Below are 23321 nucleotides of genomic sequence, written 5' to 3'. Positions count from 1 at the left end.
CTCGGATCAGTAAACTACTCGGGGTTATGAGTTGTGACAAACACGCCAGTGTACAGCGTGGCCCAGATGTCACGTGACCCCCAATTAATCACCTAAAACTTAATTTGTTTATTTAAAAAGTATAGTTTATTTAAAACAGAAATTAACGTGCAAAGGAATATAAAATGTTAGGGGTCAATTAATTGGAGGTCACAATACATCTGCATCACGCAGGAGATGGCGCGCGTGAGACTGCATGCACGTGTAGAGCGAGCATGCTACAAAGCGGTGGTATCTCAGACAGAATAGCCGAGCAGGGTTATGAAGAAATAAATAAAAATAAACTACAATATTAGTTTTATTTTATTTAACCAGGTAAGGCCCACTGAGCTATATAGATCTTTTTCAGAAGCGACCTGGCCACAAATGATAGCTCAACGAAGTGGCTTATCATGTGGAAATGTATAGCAGCCAAATGCTCTAAACGCGTGTTTCTGAAAATGGAGGGGACAAAACCGGAGGACCCGGAAAAAAATCCACGCAACCACGGGGAAAGAGGACATGGAAACTCCAAATCAGTGGTTCTTAACCTTTTTGGAGGTACCGAACCCCACCAGTTTCACGTGCGCATTCACCGAACCCTTATTAATTGGAAAAATAAAATTTGATTTTTTCAAATTCAAAACATAGGTATATGTTTTACTGGTGCACAATCATACGAGTCGGGTGTGTGTCTTAACCTCCGCCGAAGCCCTGAGACTGACTCACCGAACCCCTGGGGTTCGATCGAACCCAGGTTAAGAACCACTGCTCCAAATATACAGCAGGCGTCAGTGTCGAGATCGAACCCACGATATCCTGTATATACCAGGCGAGGCGGTTAACATCTCCTAGCCACCGTGGCGCCCGTGACAATGTGGCGTGGAGTTGGCGTGTTTCCTAACACACGTACACAAAATACTTGAACAAAATAAAGAGAATGGCCCAACATCCCAAAGGAAATCATTCTGGAAATGAGTGAAACTTGACGATGCTTTTCATGCACGGTAAAGATATAAATGAGCGTGTTGGCGTTCATTTGGTTATAGGCAGTCCGTATGATTTTAGCTCTTTAACTGAGAATGCACATGAAGTTAAACATGAATAGGAATGTTTATAGTTTAATATTGTGCAAGGGTATGGTTTCCACATTTGAAGATTAACTGATAAAGCATATTACCATTGTGGTATACTTCTTTTTGAATATATAACAATTTCTAACTAAGCTCATGTTTGAAAATAGACACGTCGAAAGTAACATCTATAACGTGTGAACAAATTAAAATCGCTCAAATTTGTGATAACATGGAGTAAGTTTAACATGGTACAATTAGTAGTCAGTAGCTAACGTTTTATTTAGGATTTTACTACAAGTTAAAATATTTTTTACATTCAACACGTAACCCAGTTTCTCCATTGAAAAATCAGAATACACTGGGGCAAGAACATGCCACGGAATGTGCAATGGCCTACACAAAGCGAAATCCACAACACAGCCCCGAACAGGCACACACAAAAAAAAAACACACGGAGCGAATGTGGACGGGCTTTTCGCATGGCTATATAAAGGACACCATTCAATCAATGCGCGTCTCCGTCCAATCACACGGGGCGGCAGGCGGAGCTAGCGATGTGCAAGCCACGTGCCATTGGCTTGTGAGCCCCGGCTTGGTTTGATGATGGGTTGTACTGGGAGTAAGGCAGAGAGAACAGAGGGGGGACACAGCGCAGAGAGGCAGTGTGTGTGGTTGGTGGTGGTTAGTAGTGCTGCTGATGGTGGCTTGCAAATACTACCTCGGTCAAGTTTGCTGAGCTAAGCGCCGGCCCGCCTGCCAGCCTGTATATCCCTTGAACACTGGGGGGAGTTTGGGCTTGGAAGAACGACGAAGAGAGGGGGGGAGCAGGCGACGGTGCTGGTGCTGGTGGGGAGGAGGGGAGGATAAAGGGGGAGTGAAATAAGAGAGAGAGAGAAAAAAAGCCACCCGTGCTGACACTCGGCGAGACGCAGCGTGGGCGCACAGAGCACGCGGAGCGGTGGTCGACAGAGGCGGGCGACGTAGACGGACAGCGCGTATCCACGTCCCGTAGCGTTTCAAGTCGGCGCTGTGTTCCTACGCCGGGGGGGGGGGGGCTTTTTAGCAATCGACTGTCGGGCGGAGAAGCTTCTTTGTGCTCCTACCAAAGACAGGTTTCTTCACATCACCAGCTGTATACAGTGCAATCGGGAGAGTGGGAGGGGGAGAGACTGTGTGCGTGTATCTGTCGGATAACCTCCAACAGCGCACGGCAGCCGTAGCCCCAAAGAGACGAGCGGGGGGAACCCTTTTACTCTTAATTTGCTACAAAGCTCTCGCAAGAAGCAAGGCAAGCGGCAAGAAGCAAGCGGCAAAGCGAGCCCAGTCCGTCACTCCCGACTCCGCAGCGCGGCACACGGCACGAGGGGGGCCGATCTCGCTCCACTTGCATTCGTCCAGGTCGCGGTTTTTAAAAAAAAAATCATTGCGGGGTTCCAAATGATGGACGAGCAAGGTCGACTCTTGCAGAGCCACATCGGCGTGGGCATGGGCGCCTTGTCGGGCGCCGTGGGCATGGGTCACCCGCACATGGGACCTCCGGATGGGGTGGACGGTGGAGGATCCGGAGGCGGTAAACAGGACATCGGAGACATCCTGCAACAGATCATGACCATCACGGACCAGAGCTTAGACGAAGCCCAAGCCAGGTGAGATGCTCTAGCTTGTAATAAGAGCTGTAACAGTTGTTGTGTGGTTAACCGCGTACACACACATATGTATGTATGTGGTATTAACGTATAAGAGAGAGTGTGTGTGTGTGTACATGCGCGCGTGTGTGGTTAAATGTAGAGTCGGTCAAAAGTGTCTCTCAACTCCGTTGGCAACACTGAGCCAGCGGGTGGAAATTTCACGTTCCCTTGTTGTGTCTTCCATGGGTCAACCACCGTTGGCTTTCCACAAGGTGGTGCTCGATTTATCAACCCCGGAGCGATGATGATGATGATGGGCTGAGTCGACCCGCGCGACCGAGGTTTGAACTCCCAGCCTTCCTTCCGACCGAGTGGCGCACTCAGAACCCACGAACTCTACCTGCATGTGTAGTCTCATTGTCCAGTTTGTTTCTATCGAAAGTGGTCGTCGTGTGGATAGACCGGGACCCGTCATGGGAATGTGGAATTTACACAACTGGATCAGGTGCCCGCCACCTGATGAGACCCGTTTTGTTGCTAGTTTTTGGAAAACGCGTATTTTAAACACAACACGCTACTTTAAGCAAATTACTCTTGAGAAGTGTGCGTTTAAAGTATAATAATTGGACAATCCCGTGCAAGGAAGTCTTGAGACTCAATTAGGCTTTACTCGGTAAAGTATTACTCTCATAATGTGTGTATATACATACACACACGTGTGTGTATGTGTATATATCTCTATATGTGCGTATGTAAAGCGTATCTGGTGACGAAACTAATGCCGTCCCCGTGTTTTAAATTGCGTAAATTGTTTGGGTGCGCGGTGTGACTACTTCGCGTGCACACGCGCGTGGGGCCATCGGTGGCAGTGTCTTCTTGCCATGCGGGGGGAGCGGTGGCGCTGCGGTTAGCGCGCTACGCTGCGCTACGAACTCGGAGTCCCGAGATCGATTCCCGCTCACGGCCAATCTCCAGGTGACGATGATCTGAACCGGTTCCGAAGTCAACTCCGCGTTAAACGAGTGACCCGATGCGGTGTGTAGTGAACATCGCCACCGGGGAGACAAAGGCGGTCGGGCGTGGTGCTGGCCACACCACCCCCCTCGTGTGCCACAATGCCAGTGGACTTAGTCGGTGCTACTGCTCGCTAACGCCACTTGCCCCAACAGTCTGTTAAGGCTACACGGGGAGATCTTTGTCTTGCCATACACCCTATGTGTATGCAATAACCCAATGTGTTATTGTACAACATCAATTGCTTAGGTGAAAAAAAATGTCTCGTATTTTATTGAACGCTTATATAGTGCACGTAACAGTGTCATATTATTTGAATATAAAATTAAATCTATTTATTTGACACTTTAAATCATCGCATGCAGTCGCACACGATAATCCGCCCAGCCGTGTTATTACGCGATAGTATTGTGCTGATACGATGCATAATGTTGTATCGCTGTCGCTCATTGACCAAGTGTGGTGAAGTATGGTCAAACAACCCCACGTGACCCCACGTGACCCCACACACCGTGGGGGAAGCCTTCATCTAGCAGCGGCTTTCACAAAGAGCTGCAAATATTATTGTTGTTATCATTATTATCCGTAGCAGTGTAATTGCAGCGTATAAACATTTATTATTTGTCTATTATAAATAAGATAAAACATTACCAAAGCATCCTCCTATAACGCACACAAAAAGGCAAAGATCACCCGTGTAGCCTTAATAGACTTGGGGCAAGTGCTGTTAGCGAGCACCCTACCGAAGGTCGGCACGGCACACGAGAGTAGTTGGGGATGGACCAAAGCACCGCGCCCGGCCGCCTTTGTCTCCCCAGTGGCGATGTTGACACATCGCACCGGGTACTCAATTCGAGGCCGAGTCGACCTAGAGGGGAAGCCCGTAACCACACCACGCTGTACAACATACCGAGGTGTGTATATGTCTCGTCTCGACCTGGTACTTGCACATTAAACATGTGTGTGTGTTGGTGGTGGTGTATTTGTGCAAAGGCGGTCGGGCGTGGTGCTGGCCACCCACCCCCTCGTGTACCGTTCCGGCCTTCATAGGTGCTCGCTAACAGCACTTGCCCCTATAGTCTGTTAAGGCTACACGGGTAATCTTTGTATTTGTGTGCGCGTGGTATGCGATGCTCGCTACGAGCACGTGCCTCCTTACGGTCTATTAAGGGGGGGGAGGATGCGGAAATCTGTTGTCTTCGTGGCACACGGCAAGAGTTGAACCAGCAATGTTCGGGGGACAACATTCGTAACAATTGCACGTTGTGTGTATATATATACACAAAGACAAAGATCCCCCGTATAGCCTTGACAGACTGTAGGGGCAAGTGCTGTTAGCGAGCACCTATGAAAGCCGGAACCGTACACGAGGGGGTGGGTGGCCAGTACCACGCTCGATCGCCTTTGTCTCCCCAGTGGCGATGTTACACCCCGAACTAGGTACTCTTTTGAGGCTGAGTCGACCTAGGGGAAGCCCAGGACCGGTTCAGTTAATCGTCACCGGTGTTGGCCGTGGACGCCAATCGAACCCGGGTGGCCAGGTTCGATATGCGCGCTAACCGCTGCACCACCGCTCCCCATTCTACCTACACACACACAGGTGGAGCTCGTGAAGAGTTAGGCCGTGCTAAGTTCATGGAAACTCGGGGGTGCTCTCACCTCTGGCAGTGTAGCAGCAGCAGCAAGAGACTGGGGGGCTGCATTAACGATTAGCACGAGACGACGTCCCTCGTCTGAAGGGGTCTCGTCAACTTGGCACAGAAGTTGTGCAAAGTCGTCGTTTTGCTCAGCTCACGATGTTTGGGAGATGTTGAATTTGGCTGTACATTGTGCGAGTTGCTTGTGCAATAGCGTTCGTGTGTGTGTATATATATACATAATTGTGTGCGTGTTTTAGTTTGTACACCTGGTATTGTAACAATGCACACGCGTGTTTGTATATACAGTACACACAACATTTCCGCGTAGTGTGTATACCATGCACATAATTATATTTGTGTGCATATACAGGCCACAGCATAACGCATGGTTTGTGTTATCGGCTTATTGTGTGTGTGTATGGGGGTTGGGGGGAAATTCCATAGTAACAGAATTACACAATATTAACAGCGGAATTACACAATATTAACAATGGAATTACACAATATTAACAATGGAATTACACAATAGTAACAATGGAATTACACAATTACAAAACAATGGAATGACACAATATTGACAATGGAATGACACAATATTAACAATGGAATTACACAATATTAACGGAATTGCACAATTATAAAACAATGCAATGACACAATTATAGAACAATTGAATTACACAATATTAACAATGGAATTACACTATGAATAATGGAATTACACAATATTAACAACGAATTATACAATATTAACACTGGAATTACACAATATTAACAATGGAATTACACAATTTTAAAACAATGGAATTACACAATCTTAACAAAGGAATTACACAATATTAGCAATGCGGGCGCAAACAATAGCCGCGGCACCGACTTTCATTGTCATGACGTTGAACAAAACGACGCGAGCCCAAATGATAATTCCTGTGAACTTCTGTGATTTGGTAAAGGGACTGCCCCCGTGCTGTGATTCCGTACACCCTGGAGCTCTTTCTCAACGCATACACACCACGTAGCTATACAGTACTCCAGATCTAATAATGTGTTTTGTAAATTCACGAATGTGTTCACGCGTGCCCGATGTGTGTCTGCAGATAATATCGCACGGGATATTCGTATCCGTGTACTCGTGACGTTTCGTAAATGCAGCGTATTGCAATACAATGCTGGTACATTGCAATATTGACTTGGCGTTCATTACTACGAGTTGCTAACCCGTTCACACAGTCCTTGCTTCTTAGTAGAATGACAAAATCGGTATCCCAAACCCAAATTGTTGTGTGCTTGTGCATACGCTCATAAACATAGCCCATATGGCGCTGTATTGGCAGCGTACCGTGCGAAAAAAGTTCAACACACGCAAGGCAGACAACGTTGGTTCATCGTGGCAATTGAACTTCGCCTGCCCAAGTACGTGTACGTTCGTGTATATACATCTGTGTGTGCACAACACTCGCCTGCGTACCGGGCGTGCGTAATTTTGTGCTATGTCACTTTACGCACCGCAGTTGATCTAAGCGGGGTTAGTCACCAAGTGGATAAGGCTCGACCCGCGGGGGCGGGGGGGTGAGTTCGTAGTAGCGTGCACGTCAAGTAAACCGGGGTGGGTGGGGTGGCATCGTTTACGCGAACTCGTGATAAGTTTCTATTGTGTAATTGACTCATTAAGTTGCACGTGAGATTAATAATTCACAAACGCCACAAGTAAATGGCGAGGCACGCGCTCACACGCACCACAGCATGGTGATCATTTAAATTCTACTAAAACACCCAATACTCATCTCTCGCGCGCCTACGTGAAATGGAGTGGAGTAGTGGCGCAGTGGTTAGCGTGCTACGCTATGAAACCCATCAACCTGAGTTCGAGTCTCAGCCCTAGCAAACATCAGTGACGAGGGATATCTGAACGCGCGTTCCCCCTTCACAGATTCGCATTGACCAGTGTGGTGAAGTATGGTAAAAACCCCGTGGCAAGACTAATACGGTGCTAGGGGAGGTATTCATCCGGTAATGGATTAACAAAGAGCTGCATAGTGATGTACAGTTGTATCTATGTACTTCTTAAAACGAGTGCATTTACAATGCTTACAATGTCTTGCGGCCTTTAATTTAATTTGTAAAGATATAGTTTAAAAGAAGACTTGACCGCACATATTTCTCGGAGGCGATCTCTGCGTGACAATGTTACGGTCAAGTTAGAGTGATGCATTAATAATCATGGCAACATTTAGGCGCAGTCGAAGCCGCGTCTCTTACCGAGATTAAGGCCAGATGATATGACATGTTGTGTCCTGGCTCACAAAGGTCAAGCGCATTACATTGGCGGTGACGTGGCCGCGCGTTGCAGTTCGAGGACGAACGGCCGTCCTGGTTAATACTGCGGTTTATATTCCTGGTTAACGCTGCGGTTCGTATTAAATATCCCGTGACGTTATTTGAAAGAAAAAAAAAACTCGGATCTGAATATCAGAATCCGAATATTTATTTATACCGGAGGAATCCGTAGAGACGTAAAGATATTTTTCACAGATGTCCAGTCGTGTCGCAGGCTCGGTTGGCCACGCGTGTGGGCGACGGTCGCCGTCGAAAAAGTGTCCGAATGTTGACAATTACTCGCAAATTACCCGATTTGGTGAAGCCACGTGAAGCAATATCGCCCCACGCTGACTGCGCAACTATTGCAGACCACGTCCTGCGAAACGCAGCGCCTTCGTGATCACGTCGCGCTGTTAGAATGGCGCGAATACTACATGACCCTCGGATTTAAATTTGGTGATGCATTAGATCATTGTTCAAAGGGTAACGGATTTCGAAAAAAAAAGTATAATGGGCGACATTTCGGGCAATGGCCCTTTTTTTAGCGCACAAACAATTGCCCAAAATGTCCACTATTATATATTGTTTCCCTATTAAGGCCATCGTGTTATTGACGAGTGTATTGAATTTCTATTCTCGTTAATTGCGCTTGTGCACCAATGCAGCAAACCATTTGTAAGCGTTCAGCACAAGGCTTGAAGCAATATTAAAGAATATGGGTGTACCCAATCAATTTAGAAGCTCTATATTCTTTGGGTGGGGGAGGGCAAGGTAATGTAGCTTTTCAGATGTTTCTAGTTCTAAGAAATAGGGCTCACGGCTGTATCTGTGCGCGATTGATTATTTCTAACTGCTTCGATAAACATCATTAGAATTCACGTCAATCGTTCAGCCACGATGTATATGTTGGTGCGCACTGGATGACACGTACAGCAATCTCGTAAATATAATCACGTCGCTTCCGTGGTACAAGTGATGTGTGGAGGCAAGGGTTGGTGGATCACGAAGAGATTCGTGAAACTCGCAGCCGAGCTGCGATGTGGCCGCGGCTAATGGTCTGAGAGCCAAGTGGGTTGGTGAAAGCGTCTGTGTGGAACCTTGAGTGTTATCTCCTCCATATTCTGGGTGAGTTTCCTCCTCGTCGTGAGCATCCCTCCCAAAGGGAGCCGAACAACTAATGATAAAATATATATATATTTGGCCAAATATCGCTCCTGAAAACAATTATTGAGACTCGACTAAAGTTATTGGATAAATAAGTAACATTAATATTATTATTTTTAGTGACATAAACGAAAGTTGGAGATCTACGTATTGACTGTTAGGGAAAGTGAAATAAGCTTGGGGCAGGACGTCACGAAGAGCGCATGTTGACCGCTGGTCGGTCGAGGCCAGCGACGGAGTGCCAGCCAATAGGGGCGAAAGCCCGAAAGATCGTCCGCCGAAGAGATGGAGCGATGAGATCGTCTGGAATGCACGGCGAGCAAGATGGATGATTTATTTTTGCATCGCATGAACCACGAAAGACGGCGACGACGACTTGTGGGGAAAGGCCTTCATTCAACAGAGGAGGTGCGATTGCACGCGCTATTTACCCAGGCCAAGGGATTGGCAAGGGAGCACGCATTGCTAATGCACGCATGCAATACACACAATAGTCATCGTACACATTCTGTAACTGAACATTAAGATGCTCACTAACAATAATGTGATAAATGAAACATTGATAATTTACCGCACTTTGTCAGTCCACTGCCGGATGAAGGGGGCATCCTCGCGGTTATTTGGCTGTACTTGGCCGCGCTTCACGTAGCAAGCGCCGCCGATTTTGGCCGTGGCCGGAAAATCGATCTGCACTCGCCCGGGATTCGTAATGCCGTGCGCCAACCACTGCGCCACCACCACTGACCCCACCATCACCGCATTGCGCCGCACTGCAATACAAATGCGACGCTATGTATTAGCGCCCACCTATACGTCCGACTGTATTGAATTGCCTGCACATTGGAGATGATAACTTGGAAGTGTAGCGGCAATCATCGTCGTCGTCGTCGTAGATTCAGTCGGCGTGCCTCCTATGAAGAAGGTGTGCCAACATCGGACGCTCGTGTCTGCCGTGGCAGAAAGGTCGCGCGTCCTCTCTTGGGCTACGCATTCTTCGTTTTCAAGGCCACAGTGCTATTGACGAATGTTGTTGGGTGTTTTTTTTTTATTTACCTGTGCTTGTGCACCACTGCCTGATATCGCAGCTTAATCCTCCTAATCATCATCGAATAGTTCTAATCAATTGATTGGTTCTTCTTGCTTCAATCTCTCCGGAGTTCGCTAACCCCCCATGCCCACACGTGCAATAAGTCAGATTCCTAGGGCGGCCAATGCCAAATTGTGTTTTTTTGTGACTTGAGCAATTGGTCACTGCGCTTTTGCGTCGGAGCCCGTTCATGTTGTTGCTTTGTTTGGGATGTGGAGCTTATAATGTCCCAACAGAATGTGGTGAATGAACGTATAATGCGGTGTGTGGGTATACGTTAGCACAAACTATGATGAATAAAAATAAATTTCGTGTCAATTATGAGCAAGGTAGGTCTTTAAGTATAAACAGGATGTGTGTAGTAATACAAACGGTATGGTCAAGATAATTTTTAGATTTAATATAAGAGCAGCATAAGAGAAGTTTGGGATGTTCGGTACGTGGTGGGGTTTTGTGTTTGTCGATTCAAGGCTGGTTATGAGGATCCTGCATCGATGTGTTTGCCCAACAGCGTATTAATTATTCTTATTTAATTATTGTTCCTGAGTGTGTGAGAAAACCCTAAGCGTAACAAACACAAAAACAAACTGCACGGATCGGCACAGAACCTACTTGTTGTGCTGCCAAAGCCTCCCACGTTGACTTTGGAGTGACAGAATGCTTCGGGGGGGGGTGGATGGAGACATTCAGTCTGTATTAATATTGCGAGCATTATTAATTCTGCGAACTACACACACACACGCACGCTATTGCGATATTACCATTCGGCGAATTGCGACAATTGCCGCATGCGTCTGTAAGGAGTTTCTCGAACGACCAGACCTCGCAGTAGCGAATCCGTCCTGTGATAATTGCGATGAATACACACTCTCTCGTGTTACCTGCAATCGTGTTCGCGATTAGTGCACGCTACTTTTAAAGGCGCGTCACCACTTGTTTAGTGCATATGTAATGAACCCCATTAGTTACAATGTTGTGTGTGTATATATGTTTGTCTATATATATAAGACGTAAGTAAGAGGACTATTAATCACGCAGTACGCTTCGCATTGCACGTCACAATCGTCAATCCACGTAACAAACGCTTACGCAGAGTTTCGAGGGATTACGGATTACGCCCGTCTCGTAACGATACCTGTGCGCATTACGCACCGCGTCGTTTAAACGCATCCCGTGTAAAGATAATAACACTAATAATCACCTTCACAAGACTGCTAAACACGAGAGACAGTAGTTTATTGCACGTGCGTGGTGCAAACCCCCGAGTTGGATGCCCGTTCACGACCGACAATGTGGGCTGACTAGCGTCTGACACCGAAGCCTGGGCCTCTTCCGCCCCTAGGTTGACTCGGCCGTAAATCTTTTTGAGTGGTGACTTTATATTATTATAATTTTACACGCTTTTATTTAACTCGCTCTGTTGTTGTCGTTGTTGTTGTATCCTCAAATCTTGTAACTCGATTTTAACCCACTTCCCAATGTGGTATCGACTGCAAACTTGGTATACTTATGTCATACTGATGGCAATACTATATTATATCATGAAAAAAACATATATTTTTTAAAGTTCTTTCTTATATCTTATGTTTCGGCTTGGGTCTAATTGTCCACGCTCAACTGACGTTGGCTGGAAATCATCACGGCCCCTGACGTTATGGCAAGGTTCGGGGCCACTTCCTGGAGTCGTGGAGTACTTCCATTACTAGTTCGGTAAATTTAATTAAAGCGTGTTTAAAAAAAAAAGTTTTTTTAAATATTACTTATTTAAAACATCGGCACCAGTGTGGAGACGAAGGCGCGTCGGGGGGGGGGGGCGGTTTGGTGTGTTGGGCCACGCCAACAACCTCACCGTGCTGGTGAGAGTTTGTGTGTATGTGTGGGGTCTTTATCTTCGTGCTGGTGAGAGTTTGTGTGTGTGTGGGGTCTTTCTCTTCGTGCTGGTGAGAGTTTGTGTGTGTGTGGGGTCTTTATCTTCGTGCTGGTGAGAGTTTGTGTGTATGGGGTCTTTATCTTCGTGCTGGTGAGGGTTTGTGTGTGTGGGTTTTTTCTCTTCGTGCTGGTGAGAGTTTGTGTGTGTGTGGGGTATGGGTCTTTCTCTTCGTGCTGGTAAGAGCTGTGTGTGTGTGTGGGGTCTTTATCTTCGTGCTGGTGAGAGTTTGTGTGTGTGTGGGGTATGGGTCTTTCTCTTCGTGCTGGTAAGAGCTGTGTGTGTGTGTGGGGGGTATGGGTCTTCCTCTTGGTGCGGTGAACGCACGTGGGCTCTCGGCCGCGTTCTACCGGCTGGCTGCAGCGTCACGGGTAGGGGCTGAACGATTTGGGGAAAAATGATCAAATTGCGATTTTGGTGATAGATCGATTGCGATTTGATTAACGATTAAAATTTAAGTCAAGCTTCAGTTCAATATTCAGTGTGTAATAGATTTAAAACATGTGATGGAACATGATTCCAGCAAAATATTAACTGCTCTATTCTAATGCAAGGATGAGAACTTAAACATATGAATTGTTTCCAACATGTATTAAATAAAATTCGAATAGAACAATTGTTAAGTTAAGTAAATAAAGTTATAATAATACAAATGATAACTATTCCAATAAGAAAGTAAATAGGACTTTTCAAATCGCAGCCTTTGCGATTTGCTAATCGCATTGTGTCAAATTGCCATTTCGATTTGAAATCGATTAATCGTTCAGCCCTAGTCACGATCCACCGAAAGACGAATTGCTCTTGTTCGCCTACGACGACGATGATGATGCGCATGATGATGATGATGACCAACTCACGTACCACAACTCGCACGCGAATTAAGACGACGGTATACCGAGTGTAAACCGCGTAACACTATGCAGGAACGATGTATGTATGTATATGTGTGTGTGTATGGAACTTCGAAGCTAATTTAATATGGATTATAATACAACATCTCTGGGTCTGGTCCGTGGCTACCTGCCAGGGTGGGGAGGGTGGTGGGGGGAGCAGCCTTCGCCAAATCCACGTGGTTTTCTAACGTGCACCTAGCCTGGTACGAGCGCCGTGGTGACGCCACGTGTCTGCCCGACAGTGCTGTTCCTAACACGCAGGGCTCCTGTTTACTGCATACAAACACGCGTGCACGCGCTCACCTTACACGACTCATGTATTCGCGGTGATTCTTTTACGCGAGAGAAAGCCAAAAGATGCCCGAGGCACGGTGAACCAAAAAGTAGCCACCACCACCACACATACCACGATTCGTGACACTCCCCCACCACCATCATCACCATCATCACCACCACCGTCTCGCGGAACGTAACGAAACGACTACACCGACGAAGTGAGAGACGGCGAGGGGAGAGAAAGAGAGGAGAGAGGGGAAGAGGAAAACTAATTTAACAATCTGGCGACGTCGTTGCGGAGTGACTGATGATGCCATTCGAAGCGGTGGTGGTTGTTGTTGGTGGTGGGTGGTGGTGGTTGTTAGTGGTAGTGGTGGTTGTTGGTGGTGGTGTTGGTGCCGGTAGTGTAGCCACCCGGGTTCGACTCCACTAACACCAGTGACGATTATCTGAACCGGTCATGGGTCTCCCCTGGGTCGACTCGGCCTCGAATGAGTACCTGGTGCGGTGTGTTAACATCGCCACTGGGGAGACAAAGGCGGTCGAGCGTGGTAATGGCCACCCACCGACTCGTGTGCCGTGCCGGCCTTCGTAGGTGCTACTCGTTAACAGCACTTGCCCCAACAGTCTGGTAAGGCTGCACGGGGGATCTTTGTCTTTGTTGTTGTGATGCTGCGAGTGCGTTTTTTTTGGGGAGGGGGGATTGTAACAACACAAACAACAACAACAACAACATCACACAACACATTCCTCAATAACACCGTGGACTTAAAAAGAAACAAATATGTTATAGGAGAGATGAATGAGTTCGTGTTGGCACACCGCACAGAGTTCTCTCGTTTCGGGCTGAGTCGATCTAGGGGATAATACGTTAATCTGTCTGGCCGGTCTCGTTTCCTTCACTTTGCCAAGAGAGGAGCTGCATGATGACTATTATACAACAGGATTATACAACCGCGTACATGTGCGAATTACTTACAAAATAACACGTTTGAGCGCTTCATACAATTAGAATATCTCCCGTAAATTAAAAAGGCATAGTTAGTAGTTGGCGCTCTGAAGATACGTGATGCGTGTTTTTTGTTTAAACTGCGCTCATCATTATACAAAGATCCCCCGTGTAGCCTTAACAGACTTTTGGGGCAAGTGCTGTTAGCGAGTAGCACCTACGAAGGCCGGCATGGCACACGAGGGGGGTGGGTGGCCAGCACCACGCCCGACCACCTTTGTCTCCCCAGTGGCGATGTTTACACACCGCACCGGGTACTCGCTTGAGGCTGAGTCCACCTAGGCGAGGCTTAGGACCGCTTCAGATAATGATTGTCACCGGTGTTGATGGCCTTGAGTGGGAATCGAACCCGGGTCGCCGGGGTCGTAGAGCAGCGTTGTGCGCTAAACGCTGCCCCACCGCTTGCGATGACTTACACGGTATTTATCAATTATAGGCATAGGTTTATTTTGTTTGCGTTCCGGCCGGTGTATCGACGACGTCCGAACGCCGCGAGGAGGGGGGGCGGTGGCTCGTTCTCGTTCTCGTCGTGCGCGGTGCGCCTGACTCGACGCCAGCCCGCCCGCACGCCAACGCAGCAGACTCGTCGCAAGAGCCTCCGGCCGCTACCACCAACAACAACACCAACAACAACACCAACAACAACACCAACAACAACACCAATGCGCGCTTCGCTTTATCTTCACGTCTTTTCATTTCGCTCGCGACTCCTCTTCCTCTCGCAGCGCAGCGCGTAACGCGCCGTGCACTCTCTGGGTCGGTCGCGCCGTGTACCGCGGCGAATATCAATAACGGCATGTATTATTAACGTTCTGGCGTTAGCATGTGTGAGTACAATAATGATTTCACCGCTTTATAACACGGGCAAGCCCGGGGGTGGATGGGGTGGGGGGGTGTTGCAAGTCGATGCCTTGTGGCAGCGGCGAATTTGCCACGCCACGATCCGCAACCAGAGCTGTACGCACGCATCGGTCCTTCCCGTTGCCGAAACGGATCCACATTGTGTGAGCTCGTGCTCATTGCACGCTAAGTGATGCCACAAATGAACCACGATACTTCGCCGATCTCGTTCGGTCGTCATCCTCGCAGCAGCGGCGGCGGCTTTCGGCTGCTCGCCATCGAACAAAGACGGCAGCCACTGCATCGCGCGGCGCTTTCAGATGCGCTTCTGCGGCCGTCTGGAACGCTCTGCCTTCCGATATTAGGAAGCCACTGGAACCTGTGCACTTGAAAATCTCGATTGACAAACTAATTTCTTTAGAACTGCGTTTTGTGTTTGGTTTGTTGTCCCCCCCCCTGCACCTCCAATTAGCACGGTCGGCTACATACGGGGCGAACGAAGTTCAACATACACGCACGCGGAGAGCGGTGGTGCAGTGATTAGCGCATTCCTGCATGCTGCGCTGTGAATCCAGCCACCTGAATTAGATTTCTCCCCCCCCCGCCCACGGCTAACATCAGTGGCAATTGATCGCTGAGCCTGGCATGTGTTCCCCACCCTGCCCCTTTACTAACTCGCATGGACCAGCGTGGTGAAGTATGGTCAACCAACCCACCCTCGCGATGGTGATGAGGCCTTCATTCATGCAGCAGCGGATTGAAAATGGGTTTACATGAAATAGTAATTGTATTTATATCACGTGTCTAGTGTATGTATGCGTCTTGTATAATAGTCCTGTTGCTGTGTATGTATTAATTAGTAATGTGTATGTATTATGTATGTAATGTGTGCGCGCAAGGCAACTTGCGTTGCGCACGCACTTGTGTGTGTAAGGGTAGAGTAATGTTGTACGTGCAATGCGAACGTGATGTATGGACGCAATCTGTATGTATACACGTACGTAATGTATCATCAGATTTCTATGCGAGACTCATAATAAAACATGTAATATACGAGCATGAGAGTTGGTGTCAACTATTCATTCAGCTAACCCGTCTTTACGGAAAACATTATCAAGGCTATCCACTACACTTTGCTATAGGCAAGAATAATATATACAATTAACTCTATGCTACCAGAATAACTTAGACTTGCAGCCCACGGATCTTGCATTCTATAATAACAGTGCTACATAATATCCGACAAAGCAGTAGCAGCATATGTAGTTATGTCAAGACCAGCTTGTTCTATGGTATACTTATATTATGCACGGTGACGCACGTGTGTGTGTGTGTGCTCACACTCGTCGACACGTATTAAATATTTAAAATAATCATCCCGTTTTATCCACTGCTGGATGAAGGCCTCCGCAAGCGATGCCGCGGATCAATCTCCCGTTGTATCTTCTCCCTCCTGCCGTGGCTCTCTCCCCATCGGCGCGTCTCCCGTTGCGTTGGCTGTCGTTTCGCCGCCAGTCTCGTCCACTGGGTCGTCGGGCCTCGGGTTCCGGCCGCGTGGCCCACCCTGGCCAAGCCCAATTATTGTGTCCACGACAGCCGATGCGACGATGCCTCATTTCCATTTTGGTAACCGATCCGCGTGCTCCTCCATTCCCAGCCACGGACACCTCCGTGGGTTAGAGCCCACTTTTCAGATCTTGTTCCCCTTTTAGATCGATCCGTTCACGCTTGTGTATCCCCGTAATTTAAAAACAACTATATTCATAGGAGTTGGCGCTAGTTTGACGGCATATATATTCTTATTGTTTTCCCCCTCGTATGTGTGTGTGTGGGGGGGGGGGTTCCCCAGGCAGTCCGGGCTGCTGCCGCTCGCAGAATTTGCCCGTTAAGGAATTGGACGAACGACTCGAGCAGGGTCCCCTTGAAAACGAGTCTTGAGACTCGACGGCACCTACAGCAGGATGGCAACTGGGGCAGGCTCGTGTCGATTTATAGCTACGCATCGGAATACATTAATCACGCGAAATAATGATGATCAGTGTGCGCGTATGAATATTTGATGTGTGTATACGAACCCTACTGCTTCGTATCAGAATAGGTTTGTATCTTTAAAAAAATAGATATATAGATGTTATTATATAATTGTTTTCCGGTAACCCTAATCCAGCAATGGAGTTGACAAATGACTGTATGCACAGTTCACCTGGAAGAGGGGTTTTGCCAGCTTTTTTTCGGCTTTTGCGGCACACTCCACGGGCAGCGAATCGCTCGGTTCGCTGATGACGGGTAATGGGCACTGTGTTTGTAAATGTTTACTTGTCGCGAGATTTGAAGACATTTGTAACTTTGGGATGAGCCATGCCTCGTGAGTGAAACCTATCAACCTCCAGAGCGTTTTTAACTTTCTGACCCCCACCCCCTACTGGACATCTGTGGATAAAGAGCTTCACAGCTCATCTGATTTCTGCAGGATACATCAAGATTTTGATTCCGATTGTGTGGCCCGATTCCCTATATATTTAAGTTGTAGGAATTTTACAGTGAAAATCATGTTTGTCATATTCAATCAATCTATCACAATTATCAATCTTCATTAGAGAGCCGACTTGATACTCGACTTGGCTTCCTATCCCGCCAATATGTTTTCGAATCGGCAGGAACGCACGTTACACAGCATACGCACGTTACATACGCTCAATGTAAAAATCCCACGTTTAGCCATACAGATACGTAGGAGGCAAGCATTGTTAGCGAGCACCTATTATTAAGTAAGACGGGGGACGGCACATAACTGCTGTCCGCGCAATGGCACGAACATATTTAAACATCAAATTGTAGTAATTATGGTGTTAATAATTTATGAATCTTTTTGCGCAGCCAACGCACAAATTGTTTGGTGATGCTGCCGCCGCTGCTGCGTTGGCAGTGGTGCAAAAGCACAAATAACAACAAATTCAACACAGTCGCCAACGTTTCGGGCAATGGCACTTTTTCATAGCTCATGAATAATTAATTGATGTCATTGACGACTCTGCATGCCATAAATTAGGGCCGTTGCCCCAAATCTTCCCCATTATAATTTTGTTGTTATATTTTAAGCCTGCAGTGTTATTGACGAATATTCTGAGCCAATGCACACACTTATACATACAAAGACAAAGATCCCCCATATAGCCTTGACACACTGTTTGGGGCAAGTGCTGTTAGCGAGCACTTATGAAGGCCGGAACGGTACACACTAAGGGGGGTGGGTGACCAGCACCACGGCCGACCGCCTTTGTCTCTCTAGTGGCGATGTGTACACACCGCACCGACTACTCATTTGAGGCTGAGTCGACCCAGGACCGGTTACAATAATCGTCACCGGTGTTGGCCGTGAGCGGGAATCGAACTCGGGTCACCGGGTTCGGAGCGCTGACCGCTACACCACCGCTCCCCCCCCCACACACACATCGAGACCTACACATGCACCGTGTTGAGTATGGCTGGTGGATGGGTAAGAGACACAGGACGCACGGATAGAGTGGGGCTGCTGCTGCGGCCGCTTTGCATGGGACACCAAAGACACCGCAATTACTGCCGTGTCGTAGCGCCTTGATTAAAGGGCAATCCCAGCAGCAGCAGGCAGCAGCTTCCTAGAAGGTACACAGCCCCTGTAGCGTCAAATACGCTGCTGTGCCTCGCAACGTAGAGGAGTGGGGGGATACATTATACACTACAAGGCGGAGAACGTGTTAACGCCGACTGTGATAGCCGAGTCTGTATTGCTCCTCTTATGCAGAGGCTAATGCTGCATCACATATGCATGGTGTGTACTACTGGCGTGTCGTGTACGCGTGTGCACAGTACAATACGGTATATACCTGGGGTGCACTGATTCGTTGTTCTTGTATGCATATAGTGTATACGTAATGTGATGTACAATGTTGTATACAAACGGTATCAATGCGATGTATGTGTAGTGTATACGCAATAGTCTATACCATTTACTGTATACTTTTGTATTATAAGCCTAATGTAAAATACAATGTATACAAAATGTACTTAATACACTCTTTTCTTAAATGAAAGGAAGATATCTTGATTATTTGTCGTTATATGTAGAATGTTTACTTAATATGGTATACAATACATACATGATATGATATATTTAGACGTTGTTCTCATATTTAGTGTGTGTACGTTATACGCTGCATCCTTAACGCATGCATGTTGATTTTATATGCAACACACGATACAATGTATACATAGCATGCGTTGATACAATGTGCTAGTACGGAATTGAAAGTCTGCAGGCAATACGCACACACGGGGCTCTGCTAGGCTACACCCAGTAAACATGCAACGTTGATCCAACATCCTATGCTTTTACTGGGTTAGCTAGGTTGAATGTATGATATGTGAGACCCTGCATTGCACGACATTTGTTGAGCATAGACACACATGCACATTACATGCAACTGTATATGATTTAATATATGTCTGTGTGTTATTACTGCGCTCTGGATTGAATATCCAATTGTGTGACTTTGTAGATGATAAATAAAATGGAAATGCTGTGTCGCGTTAATATCATCGGTTAAGATGTATGGATGGTTTAATTTGCTTTGGCAATCGAGTAGGGTAGTGTAACTGATTCGTTAAAGTATAATTCTAAGTGTGATTCATCTGAGGGTAGCGATTCGGTTACGCATTGGGTTACGATACAATTACATGAGTGCATTGTACACAATAGTATTGTGTTTAGTTGTCAAACGGCACGTGTTGTTGTCAAGAGTGTCGCCGCTATTACCTTCTAGAGTGCACACATTGTGCTTGTGTTCAAAATTAAAATGTGTTACCTGCCGAAGCTGCGATGTTGGCAGTGGCCCACGAGCATGCATAACAAATAAACACAACACAGAAGTTAAAAACACCGTGGCCTTAAGAGAATCACAATTCTAGTAGGCAAGTAATGCTATGATGAAGGCCCATTGCCCGAAACGTTGCCTCTTGTAAATAGATATTTTATCTTTTAAGGCCACAGTGTTATTGGCGACATGTGAGATTTCGTCTATTTTGTATCTACCGCGTGTATAATGCAGCAGAGCGTGTCAATAACAACGTCTGTCACGAAACAACGCCATGTCTCTTTGCCATATTCTCGTCCCTTGACCCGAGCATTTTGATTGCATTTCGTCGTCCAACAAGCGGCGGACTCTGCATGGTTTTCAATACAACGGATCTGTTCGTGGCGTCATGATTTTGCCAACGGACACGTTGGGCCATACATCCAAGCCCGCTTGCACATTGTGCGACGAGTTTCCAGAATTTGCTTGCGCTCAATCAATACTGCTAAAATGATGCACTCCCAGACGGCCGTATGTGCGTAATGATGAATTTATTTCGCCACCGTACGTAGCCAACCGCACTAATCGGAGGTGCGGAGGGAAGGACAACAAACTAAACACACAAACAGCAGTTCTAAAGAAGTCGATTTTCAATGTAGATGATTTAAAAGTGCATAGCTCCAGTGGCTTCCTAATATCGCAAGGAAGAACGTTGCAGCTGCCACCGAAGCGCTTCTAAAAGCGCCACGTGATGCGGTGACCGTCTTTGTTCGATGGTTAGCCGTTGGGCCGAAGTGTTGTGAAATAAATACTTTTGTATTTTGTTACGGCGGAGAGACGGATAAGTGAAGGAAGACGAATTGTTATTTTTGTTCTCCACGACGATGCTGGTGATCGTCATATCGCGCGCTTTTTTGTACGGTTTGAATACTTGTAGTGCGTCATGTCATGTAATTGACTGCCCCCTTGTCAATCCACCGCTGCACGAAGGCCCTTTCTGCGCCGTGCCGTATGGTTCAGCTGTGCTCCACCCACGCTTGTCCATACTTCACCACGCCTGTCAGTGCGGCTCGATGAGGTGGGACGAGGGGCAGGACCGGTTCAGATGCCGCTTGTCGCTGATGTCGGCCGTGCTGGGGGACTTGAATTGAGATCGCCACTTTCGTAGCGCAGTGGGCCCACCGCTGCGCCACTGCTCCTGCCCCCCCCCCCCCCCGTGAGGGTTGTGTATATCTTGCAATGCGTATTCTTGGCTCGAGTGTACGCCTACACATTCATTGTATACTCCTATAAGTGTATTGCTTATCATGTCGTATACGTGCTTTAACCATGTAAGTGCAGTGAGATTCGCCGTCTCAGTGTTTAAGGTTGACAATGTAAAGAGTTGGTTTATTCTATAGGAAAGTAAAATGCCCTTTCGCCATGTGAGAGCTCAATTGCATTCAATACATGTTTATGTGTGGGACTGAAGATCACCTTGTACGCATCGAGGGGGTTTGTATATTACGTTGTGCACATGTGGATTGAATGTTAATATAATTAATCCTTTTCAACACGTAGGCTTTCACGACCAATATCATTCATAATAGAATTTGTAAATGTTGTGGCTTGGCTCTCCAACACACCGGTGTGCTGTACTAGTGACGAATTGGCATTTTTGTTTACGTGACAACTCTTACTAGTTGGCTGTGTCGGGTGGTGGCGGGTTTTAACGACACATTTATATATTTACGCGATCTAACCCAACAAGCCTCTTATGGATAATTAATCCTGTTTTAAAGTACGACAATTTTTTATTGAGATGTACATACGCTTTACTGTGCACATGCCCGCCATACATGATACACACCGGTGGCATTGGCCAAACACCCCAGGGCAAGGGTCACCTGTAAATGGGCCTTGAGACTCAGTGAGGTTTTTTGATGAATAAAAAGTAGATTATTACATATATAACAGGTAGTGAATAGACGCTCACAAACAGGAATTGCATAAAAAATAGAACCTCTTGTCTGTAAAGAGGCCCAAGTATGCATATTAAACACATCTTTAACATTTGAAACGTAGGCTTTCATAACCAGTATCGCGATTCAGTATTAGTTTCTTTTGGGGTTAATATCACTGTGGAGGTCGGATGTTTTTTTTAACGATAACAGCCCTCCACGATCCGACGGAGTCAATCAAACAAAGTTGCCGCATGGACAAACCAAATCAGTTGGCACGTTTTCCCATAACGTCACAATGTGACTGGCGCTGTCGGATGGTGAAGATCTAAAGGTAAAAACATTTAACTTATAACTCCGACGATCGAACCCAAAATAAACCGATTTTACGACTCAACTCTGGAACATCTTTAGAGTCTGTCTAATGCTGTTCAATCGGAGTCTGTTTATTGGATCTGTCCAAGGAATGCAATCCAATCATTAGAAAAGTACGAGCACTCGGCTAGGATACCGGATTCAACTCGTGAAGATGCCTGCAGTAGTGCATGGAAAAATCTGAATGAAAGATCAGCTCCGCAACGCGCAGCTCAATCTGGGAAACTACATTTGGAGTGTTCCAGCTTACCGCTTTGTTGTTCAGTTAGCACACTTGTACACGTGTGTACAGTATTCTCGCGTTATTCACGAACTCGCTATCCGCGATTTTGGCTATCCACGAATCGCATCTGGAACTCGATACGAAATGCAGAGAGAGAGAGAGAGACAATAATGAGAGAGAATGTGATGCGAGAAAGCGCTCAGATAAAGTGATGAGAGAGAATTTATACCCATTTAATTGCTTATTTATGTATTTATGAAAAAAATTCATGAAAAATGTGCTGTTCACGAGCATCTCCAGAATGTATCCCTCGCGAATAACGAGGGAATGCTGGTATTTATAACGGAGGTTATCCTCCGCTCATATCCTGCATCTTACCAATTCTACAACCCATATTCTACCACAGAGGTCATCCTTTGGCTATTCCTCACCACGAAGGTGGATATTCTGCCGCGCTCGCACACGCCGCATTTAATGCAGACATATCTGTGCTCGCAGGTCTACCTACGTAGCGGGTTTCGTGCAAACATGTTATTACGAGAGCCGCGAATATAGAAAATGTGTATCTCTGAATTTTGACACTATAACATGAAGCCAAATGACTTTACACGTACAAGAACGTACGTGCGCACACGCGCGCGCTCTAAATGCAGACGAATGCGTGACCGCGACCCACCCTGGGCAGGTTTGTATCGGCATGTGCTCTTGTAATAAGAAGCCCCGCGCTCGTATTATTAGGGCAGTAAACGCGCACGGGCGCCAGCCGGCAGGCGGGCGGTGCGGGTGTCGCGCGTGCCGGGAGACGTGACGATGCCGTTTCCTCTCGCCGTAGCCGCTCGCCCATGTGGCTGTCGCAAGTCGTGCGCCGCATGCGGCGTCTGCGCAGCTGCAAGGCCGTCGGTGCACGCACGCGGCCCTGGCGTCACTGCGGCGAGAGTGACTGACTGACTGGCAATTGGAAGGTTCTGAGTTCCAAATCCCAGTTGTGTGTGTGTGTTGTGGGGTGGGGGGGCTGTTTGTCAATCGAGACAGTGGCGAAACTGTCGACTGTTACAGAGGTGGTA

At 47.1% G+C, this 23321-nt stretch overlaps 1 protein-coding gene across 4 annotated transcripts in view; it reads left to right on the top strand.

The window, feature by feature from the left end:
* Positions 1–1745: 1745 nt before the first annotated feature.
* Positions 1746–23321, top strand: part of LOC133341875 (pre-B-cell leukemia transcription factor 1-like) — an 801687-nt gene continuing 780111 nt past the window's right edge. For 3 of the 4 annotated variants that reach the window (XR_009755069.1, XM_061550677.1, XM_061550675.1), the window contains exons 1-2: positions 1746–2740; positions 2995–3063. Coding sequence is in view for 3 of the 4 variants with exons in the window: in XM_061550677.1 (XP_061406661.1) it covers positions 2532–2740; positions 2995–3063 (278 nt within the window). In the remaining variant the exon portion in view is untranslated. The remainder of the gene's footprint in view (positions 2741–2994; positions 3064–23321) is intronic. The other variant, XM_061550676.1, reaches the window with a different exon arrangement.

The sequence above is a fragment of the Lethenteron reissneri genome, chromosome 12 (genome assembly GCF_015708825.2).
Source record: "Lethenteron reissneri isolate LAM-NWPU_2019-01 chromosome 12, ASM1570882v1, whole genome shotgun sequence".
Taxonomy (NCBI): Eukaryota; Metazoa; Chordata; class Hyperoartia; order Petromyzontiformes; family Petromyzontidae; genus Lethenteron; species Lethenteron reissneri.
Note: the sequence above shows the minus strand (reverse complement) of the source record. Positions and strands in the feature narration are given on the sequence as shown.